Below are 13,426 nucleotides of genomic sequence, written 5' to 3'. Positions count from 1 at the left end.
TGGTATTTGAGTTGAATGATTGAATATAGTTTGTTTGACCCGACCCGAACCGATTTGCTAACCCAAAACATAGGAGTGGGGGAAAAAAAATTTTGGCGCTCGTGAATTTCGACCCATCCATACTAGATGTTCAAGATCCGCCACTGCATGGGTATAGTTTATTAATACGTTACAGAAACCCCTACTTAAGTCCATTTTTTACCGCAAAAATCTGTGCTCAAAAATAGATTATTTTCTAGCACAGGTTTTTCTGGTCCAAGTGTATCTTGTCTTTACCACGAATAAATTTCCTTGGTTAACAATAATTGTAGTTTTACCAATATTTATAGGTTCCTTAATTTTCTTTCTTCCCCATAAAAGAAATAGAGTAATAAAGTGGTATACAAAATATATACACATGTTAAACTTCTTCTAGTAACCTATGCATTCACCATCACTGGGCGTAGAGATTATGCTAGTGAATACCTTGACCACGTCAACGCTTTTGAAGGGTTATATCATAATAAGTATATTTAAATTTAAAATAAAAAGAAAATGTTATTTTGTTAAAGAAAATACTTTAAAATGATAAATAAATTTCTTTGAAAAACAATCTAAAGCGTCATAAACATTGAATGGTAATGACTTTTGAGTTTTGACCTATCTACTGTACTAATAAAGCAATAACTCTTTTCATAAATAATATCAATTCTCATATTTTCTTGCTAATATAATAATTCAAAATTATATTAAATTACATTCAACTTAAGTATATTCAACATACTCTAATCTACGACACTATCATAATAATAATGCATATGTTTCTTAATGAGTTTAAGTTTTCATTTCAATGGTAGTTACTTTTTATTTTGGTTTAATTTTGGCTTTTGTTCGGTTTTAGTTTTTATACAGTCGTTTGGTTTCAGTTTCAGTTCATTTTTTTCTTTTTTTTTTAGTTTCGTTTTAGGTGGGTTTAACTTTTTGTTTTGGTTTTTACACTTTTTGTTTTTGGTTCGGTTTTAGATTTATCGGTTTTAATTTTCAGTTTCATTTCGGTTTTTTGTTTAGTTTTATTGGTATTTGGTTTTATTTAGGTTTCCGGTTTTAGTTTTGTTTTAGTTTTTTCAGTTTAGTTCCGTTTCAATTTGCATTTAGTTTGTTTGGTGTTTGGTTTTAATGCATATTGAAAAATGAAAGAATATGCAGGGTTAACAAATTAAGTGAAAGGTTCACATGAGTTTCAACTTTTAAGTGGGTTGAAGTCATTGAAGCTTAATATTATTTTTAGATATTCATAACCAGTAATAATGAATTCGTATTTGGTAGAAACGATTTCAAAAGCTAAGAACGTTATATGTGTTACCCTTCAATTTTCTTCTTAGTCTTCAAATGTGTTATTTCAATTTTCATTTATGAAAATAAGTCATTTTAGAAATGTTTCGATTTGCTTTGGCTTGGGTCAAAATGGATCATTTTAAAATTGTATCAGTTTAGTTATGGTCAACGAGTCACGATATAAAGGTATCGATTTCGTTTCGGTTTCAACGAGTCTTTTTAACATCGTATCGATTTGGTTCGGGTCATAACGGGTCAATTCTAGAAGATATTGATTTGATTCGGGTTAAAATGGGCCATTTACAAAACGTAACGATTTGATTCTGGTCAAAACATGTCATTTTAAAAAGGTTTCGATTTCGTTATGTTCTTAAATGCGCTTTGGATGTACTTCAGTTTATTAGGGTGCAAGACGTTTCACATTAAATGTAAAAAAAGTTTTCGTAGTCAGATAGACACTATTTTTGTTAGATTGATGTGTGAATGTTTATGTTATCAACTGTGTTCCCAGTCCGGGAAGAAAAATAACCCAAATCATTCTTGGATATTTATCGGGAATCTTTCCTGGATGCTTATTTTCTGATTTGCTTGCTTTCCAGACTAATGTTAGTAAAGTTTGTTTGTTTTCTGTTAATATTATTTTTTAAAGTTTATGAAGTTTATGTTTTAAAGTTTTAAATTTTCTTCGTAAGCATTCTACTATGTAAAGTTATTTTTTCTAAGTTTATGTATTTCAATACTTTGTTTGCGTATGAATATGAATTACAATTAGAAATCGTGTTGCTGTCTCAAAAAATATATTAAAAAATAACTTGTCGTTTGAAATATATATGTGTTTGCTTAACGATTTTTATATTTTCGCCCGTGTCGTGTACGGATCAATAACCTAGTTCAGCTCAATTTAAGGTTGATCATTATTGGGAAAATACAAGCAAATTTACCCCTTTTTCATATAAATAAATACATAAATAATAAAATCTTCTAGCTATAAAGTAAGAACAACATACATGTGAAAATTACGTCCTTGGTGTGGGCAGGGGGCTTTTATGATGGTGACAATAGGAAAATAGTACATTCATCTAATAAAGCTTGTTACCATTTATTACAAAATAACATTGTAGCAATACATGTTAATGGTCATGTTCTTCGACGTCCAACTACAGACAGAAATGGATGGTGACAAGTTGAGGTTAAAACCCGTAATTTCTCATACCAAAGGACCAAATCCATAAAACATGTATAGCCAAATACATAAAAATATTTATAAGAATTGGCGTTTATTAAGACAATCGAACAAATACGCACCACCAGTATCAGTATATGCAAAGAAAGATCACAGGCACATATTACATTACATCTTTTACTAATCACTACTGCCTATGAATTTCACTGAAAAAAAAAGAAAAAACTATGTTAAATTATCAAAATAAACAAGATTCATGTTAGTTTTCTAGCAATGGGTGTAATTTCCAACTCTGCATCAAAATAAAGCCTTAAAACAAGTTTGACTCAACAACACATACGATGCAGGCTGCAGCTACCATAATTTGATTTGATCATCACACTTACTATGCTAATCAATCTTTATGAATCTTGTTCGGGTTTTAGTTTCCGTTCTCCATTTTCAGCACGAAAAGGGAATTTCACATGTGAACTGTTGTTTTCAAATGTCCCTGCTGCTTGAGGAGCCATGACCATTGACCTTGGGAAGCCGTTGTTATATAGTTCACGTTGACTTGTGTGTGGGGCGATAGTGTTGCTTTCAAGGGCTGCCATTTGACCTTGACTTTGACTGCCTGGATCGCTTCTGGCTAATGAAGAGCATTGTGTTTCTGTAGGGTGGAAAATTCGTTACAACTAAGAATATGAATATTATATGAATAATATGATCAAGAAAACAGTCATCATAAAACTTTTGAAAGAGCTTTTGTGACACTGGATAATTATAATAAAATATCGCTTTTGGTTATTAGATTGGTCAAACATTCAAACATTTACATTCCTGTTAGAAAATAAAAATCTTTCAAATTAGGGTAAAGAGCGTGTGTAAATCTTATTCTGCCCTTAAAACTATTACTATCGTTGCAGTTGGTATGAAACTGACGGTCCAAAACCTAATAATCTGAAGCAGAACCTATTTATTCAAACATTAAAAGCTGATTATTGTGACTTTAGGCTGCAATAATAAAATAAACAATTTCAAAACACTATTTAGTGGGTCCCATTTGATTTCTTTTTTAAAAAAATGATTTTATTTACGTGAGACATATGGGGGTAAAAATACTGGTTTGCCCTCCCCTCACATGTTAAACCACATGCACTGATTTAACTTAAAAAACTATCTGAGTTAAGCAATAAAGGATGAGCGTGTAAAACACTCGAAACATAAAGGAAACCTGCAATTTGATACAAACCTAAATGATGTTTTCTGTAAGTTTGCCTAAACTCATATAATCATATTTATATAACTTTAATTCAATATATTAAATATGTATTTATTTACTTATTATCTATCTTTTATCTACTCTAATAAAGTAAGATCTCTCATGCCACGTGTCGCCTCCATATCCCTTCTCACCATTTTCCACTTCTCTCTCTTATTGAATGCACCCCTTTCTTTTTAATAATTTAAAGAAAATACTAAATAGAATGATAAAACACTTATTTTATGTTATATTAAAATCCAACTATGTGACTTTTGTATTCAGTTAAATAGTAAGGACATCCGTAATGGGGCTTCAAATTACAACGTATAGTAATTAATGTATTTCCGAAGCCTAATTATCTATTAATGGTTAGGAGTGTGGAGGAAGGAAACGAAGAGAAAGAGAATTGAGGTTTACAATTTTGGTTTTTATATTAGCGGGACCCACCGGAAGCAGCCTCTCTATTCCTACGAGGTAGAGGTAAGGCTGTCTACATCTTACCCTACTCAGACCCTACCATAACTTTGCTATTGGTGGGTGATAGGATCCAGGAATCAAAGAAGGGAGTTTTAGGGTTTTTTAGCCTGATTCGAGAGAGGCAATATCTCCAAAAAAAACAAAACACGTACTTTACTAGATATATTAACTTGAAAAACAATTACAATGAAAGATAGGATATTAATACTAACACTTCCTACGGTTACTAGAAAACTGATAAAAAAACTGTCAATAACTGCCCACTACTGCGATTAGCTAGGAGATGAGTTTAGGTGGGATAATTTTAGGCGGGATCTTATCAGTGGGATATAGTATAGTAATATACTGAGTACGATGATGATGATGATTAGTGGGATCCACTTTTACTTAAGTTTTCTTTGAAATGCTTATTTATTAGGCTAAGATTATTTTAAAATTTTAATAAAATAGGGGTAAAATGGCCATCTATTAAATTGTTTTTAATAAATTGGGTATATATAGTATAATTTAAATACTTTGGAAAGGCATATATGATATTTTTAGTTTTGCATAGGTATATCCTTTCAATGTTTGTAAGAGCATATATGAAATTGCCCCTTAATTTTACATATTTTTGAATTTTTTTTAACATAGTTAATGCATGTGATCCTTTTTTCCACCTAAAAGATGCTACATAAGGATTTAATAATCTTATGTATTGATGTTTTCCACCCCGTATATTACACAGGTTCTAAGCTGGTTATTATTTTATTTATAAAAGGCAAATAAAATAACTAAATAGCATATATTATATTATATATAAATATTATAATTATAAACATAGATAAATTATTTAATAAATAACAAGACGAGCCCGAGCCTGAAATAGAACTTATGAGCCAAGCTCAAGCTTAGGTAGCTCGGGCTTAGCTCCTATACACACCTACTAAAAACTTGAATAATATCATATTTATCCAGCAAAAACCATAAAATCAAACATACCTATTTTCATATTTTTGACATATATACCCTTCTCTTATGTAAGGATTTATGTTATGAGAGTTTGACTTGTCACAATATAATTGGTCACATTATAAATTTGTATTTAATAAAATCATTAAATGCCAAATTTTAAATGCTTAGAACGGGCATATTTGATACTAACTTTTATGGTTGGGTAAATATAATATTACTACAAGTTCAGAAGAAGAAATAGAAACTTGCCTTTTAACTCTCCAAAAGTGATGAGCTTGTTAAGGCAATCCCGAAAAGCCGTCAATACAATCTTTTCCTGTGCAGCATAGGTTTCAGTCACCACTTGACCATTTGGCAACTGAGACGGTGCATCCGTGCCATTGGGCCCCAGGCCCAGCCCATTAGAAGTTGAAGCAGTGAACACTGTATCTTGCTCATCACACATCAAAGCTAGGGTTCCAGGAGACATGGGCCTCCCTTTTGAACCATCTGAAGTAGACTCATCCGGGCTAGTTTTATCAACCTGGGCCCCACCATCTCCCCCCGGTTTCTCAGTATCAGGACCCTTCTGGGCCTGTGTTTGGTCCTTGAGTGCTGATGCATCCGTGCTTTCTCTCTTATCCTCTGAAGTTTAAGAAAAAGTAAAAAGATTTTATTTATTAACTTCAAATTAAAACCATGTTGGAATAAAATCTTGTAAATGAGAGGTCATATGCTAACAAAAAATAATAGGCTTGTAAACAAACCGAATGTTCAGTGAACCGTTTGTGAGCCATGCAGCGGAAAGTTTATTTATGTTTGTTTATTTAATAAACGAGCGAACATAAACACATGTCTCGTTCATTCATTTATGTTCGTTTACGTTCACTCATTTAAGTTTATCTATGTCGGTAAGTTCATATTCGCTTAACCGTTTACATTTGTTAATATGAACCCAAAACATTGTTTATATTTACTTTCAATTGGTTTCAGCTCAAACTATCTTCATTCATCTCTGTTCAGTTATGTTTGTTCATGAACCATTCGTTTATATTGTTAAGGACCACGACCACATTCATTTTCTTAACGAACAATCATGAAAAAGGAAAACGCGCTCGTTTAATTGTTCGTGTTCGGTTAAAGTAAAACAAATGAACACGAACACGCTCCGTTCAAGTTCGTTTGGTTCGTTTACATGCCTAAAAAATAATGTTACACACCATTCAAATAAGAGCACTAAGAAATGTTGTGTTTACCAGCAATCATTCGGGCAGCTTCATTTGCATATACAACCAAAACAGAACAAAGTTCCTTCATGTCTTCGGGTCGGATAAGATCTGCTAAAAGAGACCTTCACACAATTGACTAGTTAGATTAAAAGTATTTCAATGATACATAGTTAAAGCGCCAATTTTGACCCATTTATTGTTGGGTCAGGATCGTATTTTTTTTATCCCAAATGGATAAAAATTAAAAATCTACCCAAACGAGAAACATGTCAAAAGTTGCGGGTTGCCCCAAACGTCTAACTTTAATCCATGTGATCTTGGAAAGTGTTTTTATTCAACAATTATAATTATTGTAGTAACTATAACGTATTTGTAATCATACTTTTAACATGTTAACTGAATACAATTATTGTAAGGGACTATTAAATGTTTGCTGTCAGCCCAAACTAGCTTGTTTTAATCAGAACCTGTTTTGACCCGTTGCTAAGGGTGTGCATGGGTAGATTTTGGACACAAACCGAACCAATAACCAAAAGTCAAGTTTTTGGGTTTTTGAAAACCTTTCGGTTTCTGGTTTTCACAATCGGTTCAGTTTGGTCCAGGGATTTTTTTTTCTGTTTTGACACTTTGACCATCTGGGCTTGAAAATTTTGGGCAAAAAATTGGCCCAAAATAATGAATTAGGGCCTCAAAGGTATTTAATTTTTTTTAGATATTGAACAATTGATTTTTACACATTTAGAACTAAAATTTTTGAGCTACACCATTTATTAATTTCTTATGAATTAATTAAAATTGGTTTTCTCAGGTTGGTTTTTGGTTAGCGAAACCAAAATCAGACTGAAAATTCGGTTTTTTGAAAAGAAAAAAAAAATCTTTAAAACTAAACCGTCGGTTTTTTATAGGGTTCGGTTATTACAATGGCAATCGCACATTACACCTCTATTTTACCCCCCTCTAATAGCCTAATATATGGAAACAAAAAAGTTATACAATCTGTACCTGTATGTAAATTTGGAAGTGCCTATTGGTGCCACATTAGTAACACGTGGGCCCAGAATAGGAGACAACGAAGAGGAAGGAGCAGAAGTTTTAATGTGATTCACCTGTTTAATAAGACAAAATTAAAGTTACAAACTCAACTATATTAACAACTGACTACATGGTAATACCTGTTGATAATGTGCAAGCCTATGAGCAGATTGATCTTTTTCTAAAGGTGGACCAAAAAATAGGTCTTGGGCCTTTCTCTTCCTGGAGACGGGTGGAGACCCATAACCCGAGGTTCCAATAGCACCTGTGATGGCAGCATTTGCAGCTTGCTGAAGAAACGCAATGTTATTGGATGAGTCTCCATGAAAAAGGGCTTGTCGTTCTTCACTTCCTTCAAAATTCTTGCAGTCCATGCATTTACAATTCTCGGAGCAGAGAATGTTTGCTTGGAAACACTCGCAGTATTTCTTTAAGCATCCTGATTTTTTGCAATGGCATCCTTTGTTATGCTTTCCCAATATAACAACTTCCCCTGCCTCTTCCTAAATTATAAAAAAAAAATATAAGGAAAATAAAAGAGGCATAAGATGAATCAAATACAAATGGTAATCTTTAACAAAGATCACTTTACAGTGCAGATAGTTTATCTACAATAATCGAGGTACCCCCAAGATTCCAAGAGAGCTCTTCGATTCGCTTCAATAACATTGATTCTAAGTAACGATGAGAATGAGCGAAGCAGTAAGAAACTTTCCAAAAAGCTATTCATCATAATTTATAAATGAAAAGACCATAGAAAGGGGTTTCCGTTTCCCTACATAAATTGTTATAATTGATTGTATATTTTCATTACTTTAAACTAAGATGGCAATATGGGTGGGTTGAGTAACAAGTTAAAACGAGTTTCGGTTGTTTCTACTACGGGTCAGGTATCATTTTTTGTCGCTTTCAAATTCTATAAATAGTAAATATGATTGTAAAAATATGCTGTTACTAGAATAAGAATATTCTTTTAGTAAAGCAATTTAGAAGGTTGCAAGCATCAAAAGTACACTTTATTAACACACTAAGAATAAAGCACAGCCCAAATCGACCCATTCATGAGTAAATAAGTAAAAATTTCCAACTCAAAGTTGAGATGCATTACACAATCATGAAAAGCAAGTAGAATTAATTACCTAATCACTCATGTAGCAACAGTCTAATAGAAAATATTAGACACAACAAATTGACTACCACATCAATGCAAAGCTTTTTGAATTGTCAATCAAGCATTGCCTTTGAAACAAATTGACTTAGAAATAACAAAGACATGGCACAAATGTGGCCTTTCAAGGGTAGATTTGTCAATTGAGAAAAACTCACCCTATTATCACGATTTGCATGGGGGCTGCTAGCGATTTTAGGCCTGAATGCGTTTGGATTACGTTCCAAAGTAGTTTCAACAGCCTCTCTTCTAGCAGGCTCATTTTCAACATTGTTATGACAGTTGACACAGTTGCAACCATCACAGTATATTCCAGATGCAAAACACTCACAATATCTGACCACAAAAATGGCAAATATATACATCAACGAAAATTATCTACCAATTTTATTAAGGCAAACAGTAAAGAATTTACTTACAACTTCAAGCATCGCGAGTGTTTGCAGTTGCATTGTTTTTGCTTCTTCGGAGTACCATCCTTTATTTCAACATTTTGTCTCGGCCATGCTTTTGGCGATTCGAGTTTCCTGAAATGGCAAAACAGTAAATTTTACTGTAACAACCAGACAAGATTGAAAAATAGGCTATGAGTTCAAGGAAAGACCTCAAATGCATTGTTCAAAATGTAGATTATAATTCTACACTGTTCACAAAACAATGCCTCACTAAATGCACAAAAATAAAGGTATCATCATTCCCAATAGCATAATATTGGATGATGTACAAAATTAAGAAAAATGTGCATTCATGATTCACCTTCAAAAGGGAATTAATAAAACAAGGAAGTGTTTTCCTTTTATAAGTCTTGTTGTAAAATTCAATGTAGCAAGTGCCCCAAAACATTCAAAATCTTCATTTCAAAAAAAGGTTGAAAGCATAGCTTGTATTATGAAGCAGAACAGTTTATGACATGATCCTAAATAAAGAATGACAGAAACTCATCACAATCAAAATCTTTGACCTAAAAATAACACTATCTTCTTAAAAAATTGCTTACTGTTTAATGTTTAATTAAACCATATTATCAAGATTCAAAAAGTTATAATTTTTTTAACAAAGACTCGAACTTTTGCAAATTATATTAAAAACCCTTAATCAAGATTTTAATAAAACGCAATGCACAACACTTACATAGGCCTTATAGGTGGCTGCTGTTGAATAGTAGTTGCAACATGACCCTGTTGCATCCCCGGCATCATCGGTATCGGCTGCAGCTGCGCCTGCAGTTGCTGCGGCGGCCTCGGCTGTGATGAAAACTGCGGCGGCTGCTGCATCTGCGTAACAGCCACCGGCCGCTGATGATGCTCCGGCAACCCGACACTACTACTACTACTCCCACCAACACTATTGAAATCGAGCTGGCGCGCCAGCTTCTTAGCCGCCGGGAAATCGGACACCACCACCGGGGTAACAACAGCCGTAGTTTTGGGAGGGAAATTCAAATCCCCAGCGCCGCCTTCACTCTTTTCCATAATTATCAATCAATCAAATCACACAAACATCTAAAGCAATCAAAACCCACCTCTAATTTCCCAAATTCAACCCCAAATTGAAGCAATAACCAAAACCCTAAAAGACCCAGAAGCTAAAACCACTCTAACTCCACCAGCTCAGATTCAAAGCCCAAATTGGTCAACGGATTTGAGTGAAACAAACCCAAATTCGATCCAGAACACACACTAACAAAAGGGTGATTGGTGATTGTATGGATTGATGAATTGAAGAACAAATCGAAAAGGGGGAAAATAGGAAGCAATATAATATATTATAGAGAGAGAGAGAGAGGCTGGTGCTCCCTCTCTTGAGGTTTTGAAATTCAATTTTGTAAATATTTGACGGTCAGATTGGGTTTGGCTATTCCAATCCGGCGGCTGAGGTTGAAAGATGAGATCCGACGGTTATAGTTTGTGGCCTAGTCAATGGATGAGTTTTATCAATTTTTATTGATACGGTAAATTTGTTCATAACTTAGTATTTTTGAAATAAAGATTGACTCTAATTTAAATATAGGAGGATATATATGGATTTACTTTAAATACAAACTTAAAAACCCTATTGGGATTATTATTATCATAAATTTAAAAAGGATCATGGTTTTTTATCAATATTTGAGGAAGATACTGTTAGTCTATGATAAAGCGACATCTTTTCACATGTGTAATATAAAGTTTGTGTTTATTGTATGATTGCATGCTTTCTCTGTAACTTCTTGATGGTTTTATGTTGTTTTCGTATGAATTTTGGTTTGAGTTTTGTAACTTATGGTGAAGTATACCTACTATGCTTTATGTTAATGGCGTTGTTTTGTATGTGTTTACGTGAAATAACTTCTCGTGTTTATATTAATCATTTTTGGAATGAACATTTATGTACAATTATTTATTGCTGTAAAAAGTTTAATGCAAATGAGTGATTTATAAAAAAGAAATTAAAGAAATGGTATATTAGTTTTTAATGGTCCCAATTATTGCATTTTGGTCACTGCTGGTCCCAACTAATGAATTAGCTACTGATGGTCTCAACTTTTAAAGTATTTGTTCATAATGGTTCACGACTAACACAGTCCTAACACCGTTAGTTTCAGGTCGTCGGGAAAACGTTTTGGCCTGAAAATTCAAATTTGTTGCCATAAAACACCACCTGAACACCATAACCACCGCCAATTGACTCACCGCTAACCAACTACCACCACTTGAGCACCATCAACTGAGTCCGACGATGGTTCTAAGGTTTCCGGCGACCTTAATAATTGAGGTTTTGTCCGATACGAAGTTACCAAGATGTTTGGGACGAAAATATTGAGTTTTCGGGATAAAAATTGAGTTTTCTGACCAAAACCGTTTTTCCGACGACCTGAAACTAACGACGTTAGGATTCTGTTAGTCACCGACTGTTATGAACAAATACGTTAAAAGTTGAGACCATTAGTAGCCAATTCATTAGTTGGGACCAGCAGTGACTAAAACACAATGGTTGGGATCATTAAAAACCAATATAGCTAAAGAAATTGTTCATTCAATCAAATTGAAGTGTTTTGTGTTGTCCATTGACCCAACTAACCCATACTGATTTGTTGTCTAAGGTATTGTACTATGTGGCTTGAAACATTTGAAGGAACGATTTTTCTCTGCTCATGAATCAGGCATGCCTCAGTATTAGGGTCGACTTACACCTCAAAAAAACCTATTGCCTGAGATATCATTGTATGAAAATCACATGTATAAATTTTGATATAAGCATCTCACTGACATCCAACAAATCCCTGAGTGAATTTTATTAGATCTTTAAAAAATATATGTTGGTTAAGATTGAAATAACAATTAACAAATACTATTAGATTGATCAATTAAGATAACATATTGACGGATTGCCTTCTATGACCCTAAATAATTCTAATAAAGTGGCCTTCGTATGTTAAGACATATATGACATCAAGTTACACCTCCAAGCTTCAATTACAATAGGAAAATTGGTATTAAATAATCCAAACTATGCCCTATTGGCAAATAACAGTCCCAACTTAACACTTGCCCGATGACGGTCCCAAGTAAAGGTGTATTTGTTTCCAACGGTCCACGATTAACGATATGTTAACTCCGTTAGTCTTATGCTTATGTGGCACGCATAGCTGTTAAAAATTGATTATGTGGCAGCTTAGGTGGCATGTGTATCTCTTTAAATTATTTATAAATATATTATATAATATATTAAACATTATTTAGCCACAACTTCATCTCCTGTAAACCATCTTCAACACACAACCACCATCTCTATCTTCATCCCTTCACCAACACCATCTCCATCTTCAACCCACCACCACCATCGATTAATTTTCCGGTCACTGCAAACCCCATGAAAAACCTCTGGTGGTGGTCGCCTATCTGACTCCTCCGACCACCACTTTCATCACCGTGGAGCCACCGACGTGGGGCGGAACCCTAGCCGCTTTGTCCCCCCCCCCCCCCTCTCTCATAAGATCTTCAATCAATCACCGTATTTTCGAATCTGCGTCACCGAAAAATCGAGTTGCCGGTTTCCGTCTTCAATGTGAGGTCTAAATTAGGTTTTGTAAATCTTGAGAGCTTCGATTAATTGCAGTATTTACGTGAAACGCGAATGAATGAGCTTCAATTTTCTGAAATACTTCTACATCTTCTCCGATAAACCAGTGGCAGACTTGTTTTGGGTTTAAGAAAATAACCTGATGTAAGGTTAATCCATGATTTGTCAACAATTTGGGAAGTATCAAAATGTGGTTTAATTGGGTAAGCAAACTCTAGTTTTAGCCTAACATAATATAATAATTAACTACGTATGAACAAAGAGTATTATTAACCATGAAGACTCTTATAGATACATGAGGACTCTTGAATTTGAAAAAGAACTAATATGTCAAAGACCAAACAAGTTATCCAAAATCAGTTGTTCTTCACAAATAAGCAATAAGTGTTACAAGAATTGTTCCTCCCAATGAAAATGACTGAAGTCTAGAAGAACTACTAAAGATGTTAAACTACTGAAATTGAAGTGTTGATTAAGAAAAAGAGCTATTTGTGAAGAAAAACTTATATGCATAATAATATCAAGTGTTTCATTAGATAGTAGTTTTATAGTTTGTATTTCATCACTTGTTCAATGTAATAGTTTCATTTGTAAGATGATCAATTATTTTATTACAACTGAGAATCAAGTTTGTTATTCAGGTAGAAGTTGTTTTCTAGGTGATTCCATTGACTAGCTCATCAGTAGTTTACACTTGTATAAATAGATCAACAGAGTCTCATGATCTAATCTAGTACGCTAATTCGTACGTTTTATACGTCAGATTGATTTGCACTTTGTAATGA

At 33.6% G+C, this 13,426-nt stretch overlaps 1 protein-coding gene across 1 annotated transcript; it reads right to left on the bottom strand.

The window, feature by feature from the left end:
* Positions 1–2,679: 2,679 nt before the first annotated feature.
* Positions 2,680–10,051, bottom strand: LOC143534386 (protein tesmin/TSO1-like CXC 5). Its single transcript, XM_077028892.1, has 8 exons — positions 9,711–10,051; positions 8,999–9,106; positions 8,738–8,915; positions 7,552–7,914; positions 7,382–7,485; positions 6,407–6,501; positions 5,421–5,795; positions 2,680–3,146 (listed from the first exon to the last, which is right to left on the bottom strand). The coding sequence occupies exons 1-8, from the start codon at positions 10,049–10,051 to the stop codon at positions 2,899–2,901; spliced, it is 1,812 nt and encodes a 603-aa protein (XP_076885007.1). The 3' UTR covers positions 2,680–2,898.
* Between the last annotated feature and the right edge of the window lie 3,375 nt (positions 10,052–13,426).

This window comes from Bidens hawaiensis, unplaced genomic scaffold (assembly GCF_021521415.1).
Source record: "Bidens hawaiensis isolate Kalapana, Puna unplaced genomic scaffold, B.hawaiensis_p1.1 tig00000760_1, whole genome shotgun sequence".
Lineage (NCBI taxonomy): Eukaryota > Viridiplantae > Streptophyta > Magnoliopsida > Asterales > Asteraceae > Bidens > Bidens hawaiensis.
This window is presented reverse-complemented; position numbering and strand designations above follow the sequence as displayed.

Excerpts from the sequence above, each read along its gene's own strand:
- LOC143534386 (XM_077028892.1), bottom strand. The coding sequence starts at position 10,051 with ATGGAAAAGAGTGAAGGCGGCGCTGGGGATTTGAATTTCCCTCCCAAA. Across the intron at positions 9,107-9,710 it reads CAGCCACCTATAAGGCCTAT|GAAACTCGAATCGCCAAAAG; the intron begins GTAAGTGTTGTG and ends TTGCCATTTCAG. Across the intron at positions 5,796-6,406 it reads AGCTGCCCGAATGATTGCTG|AGGATAAGAGAGAAAGCACG; the intron begins GTAAACACAACA and ends CTTAAACTTCAG.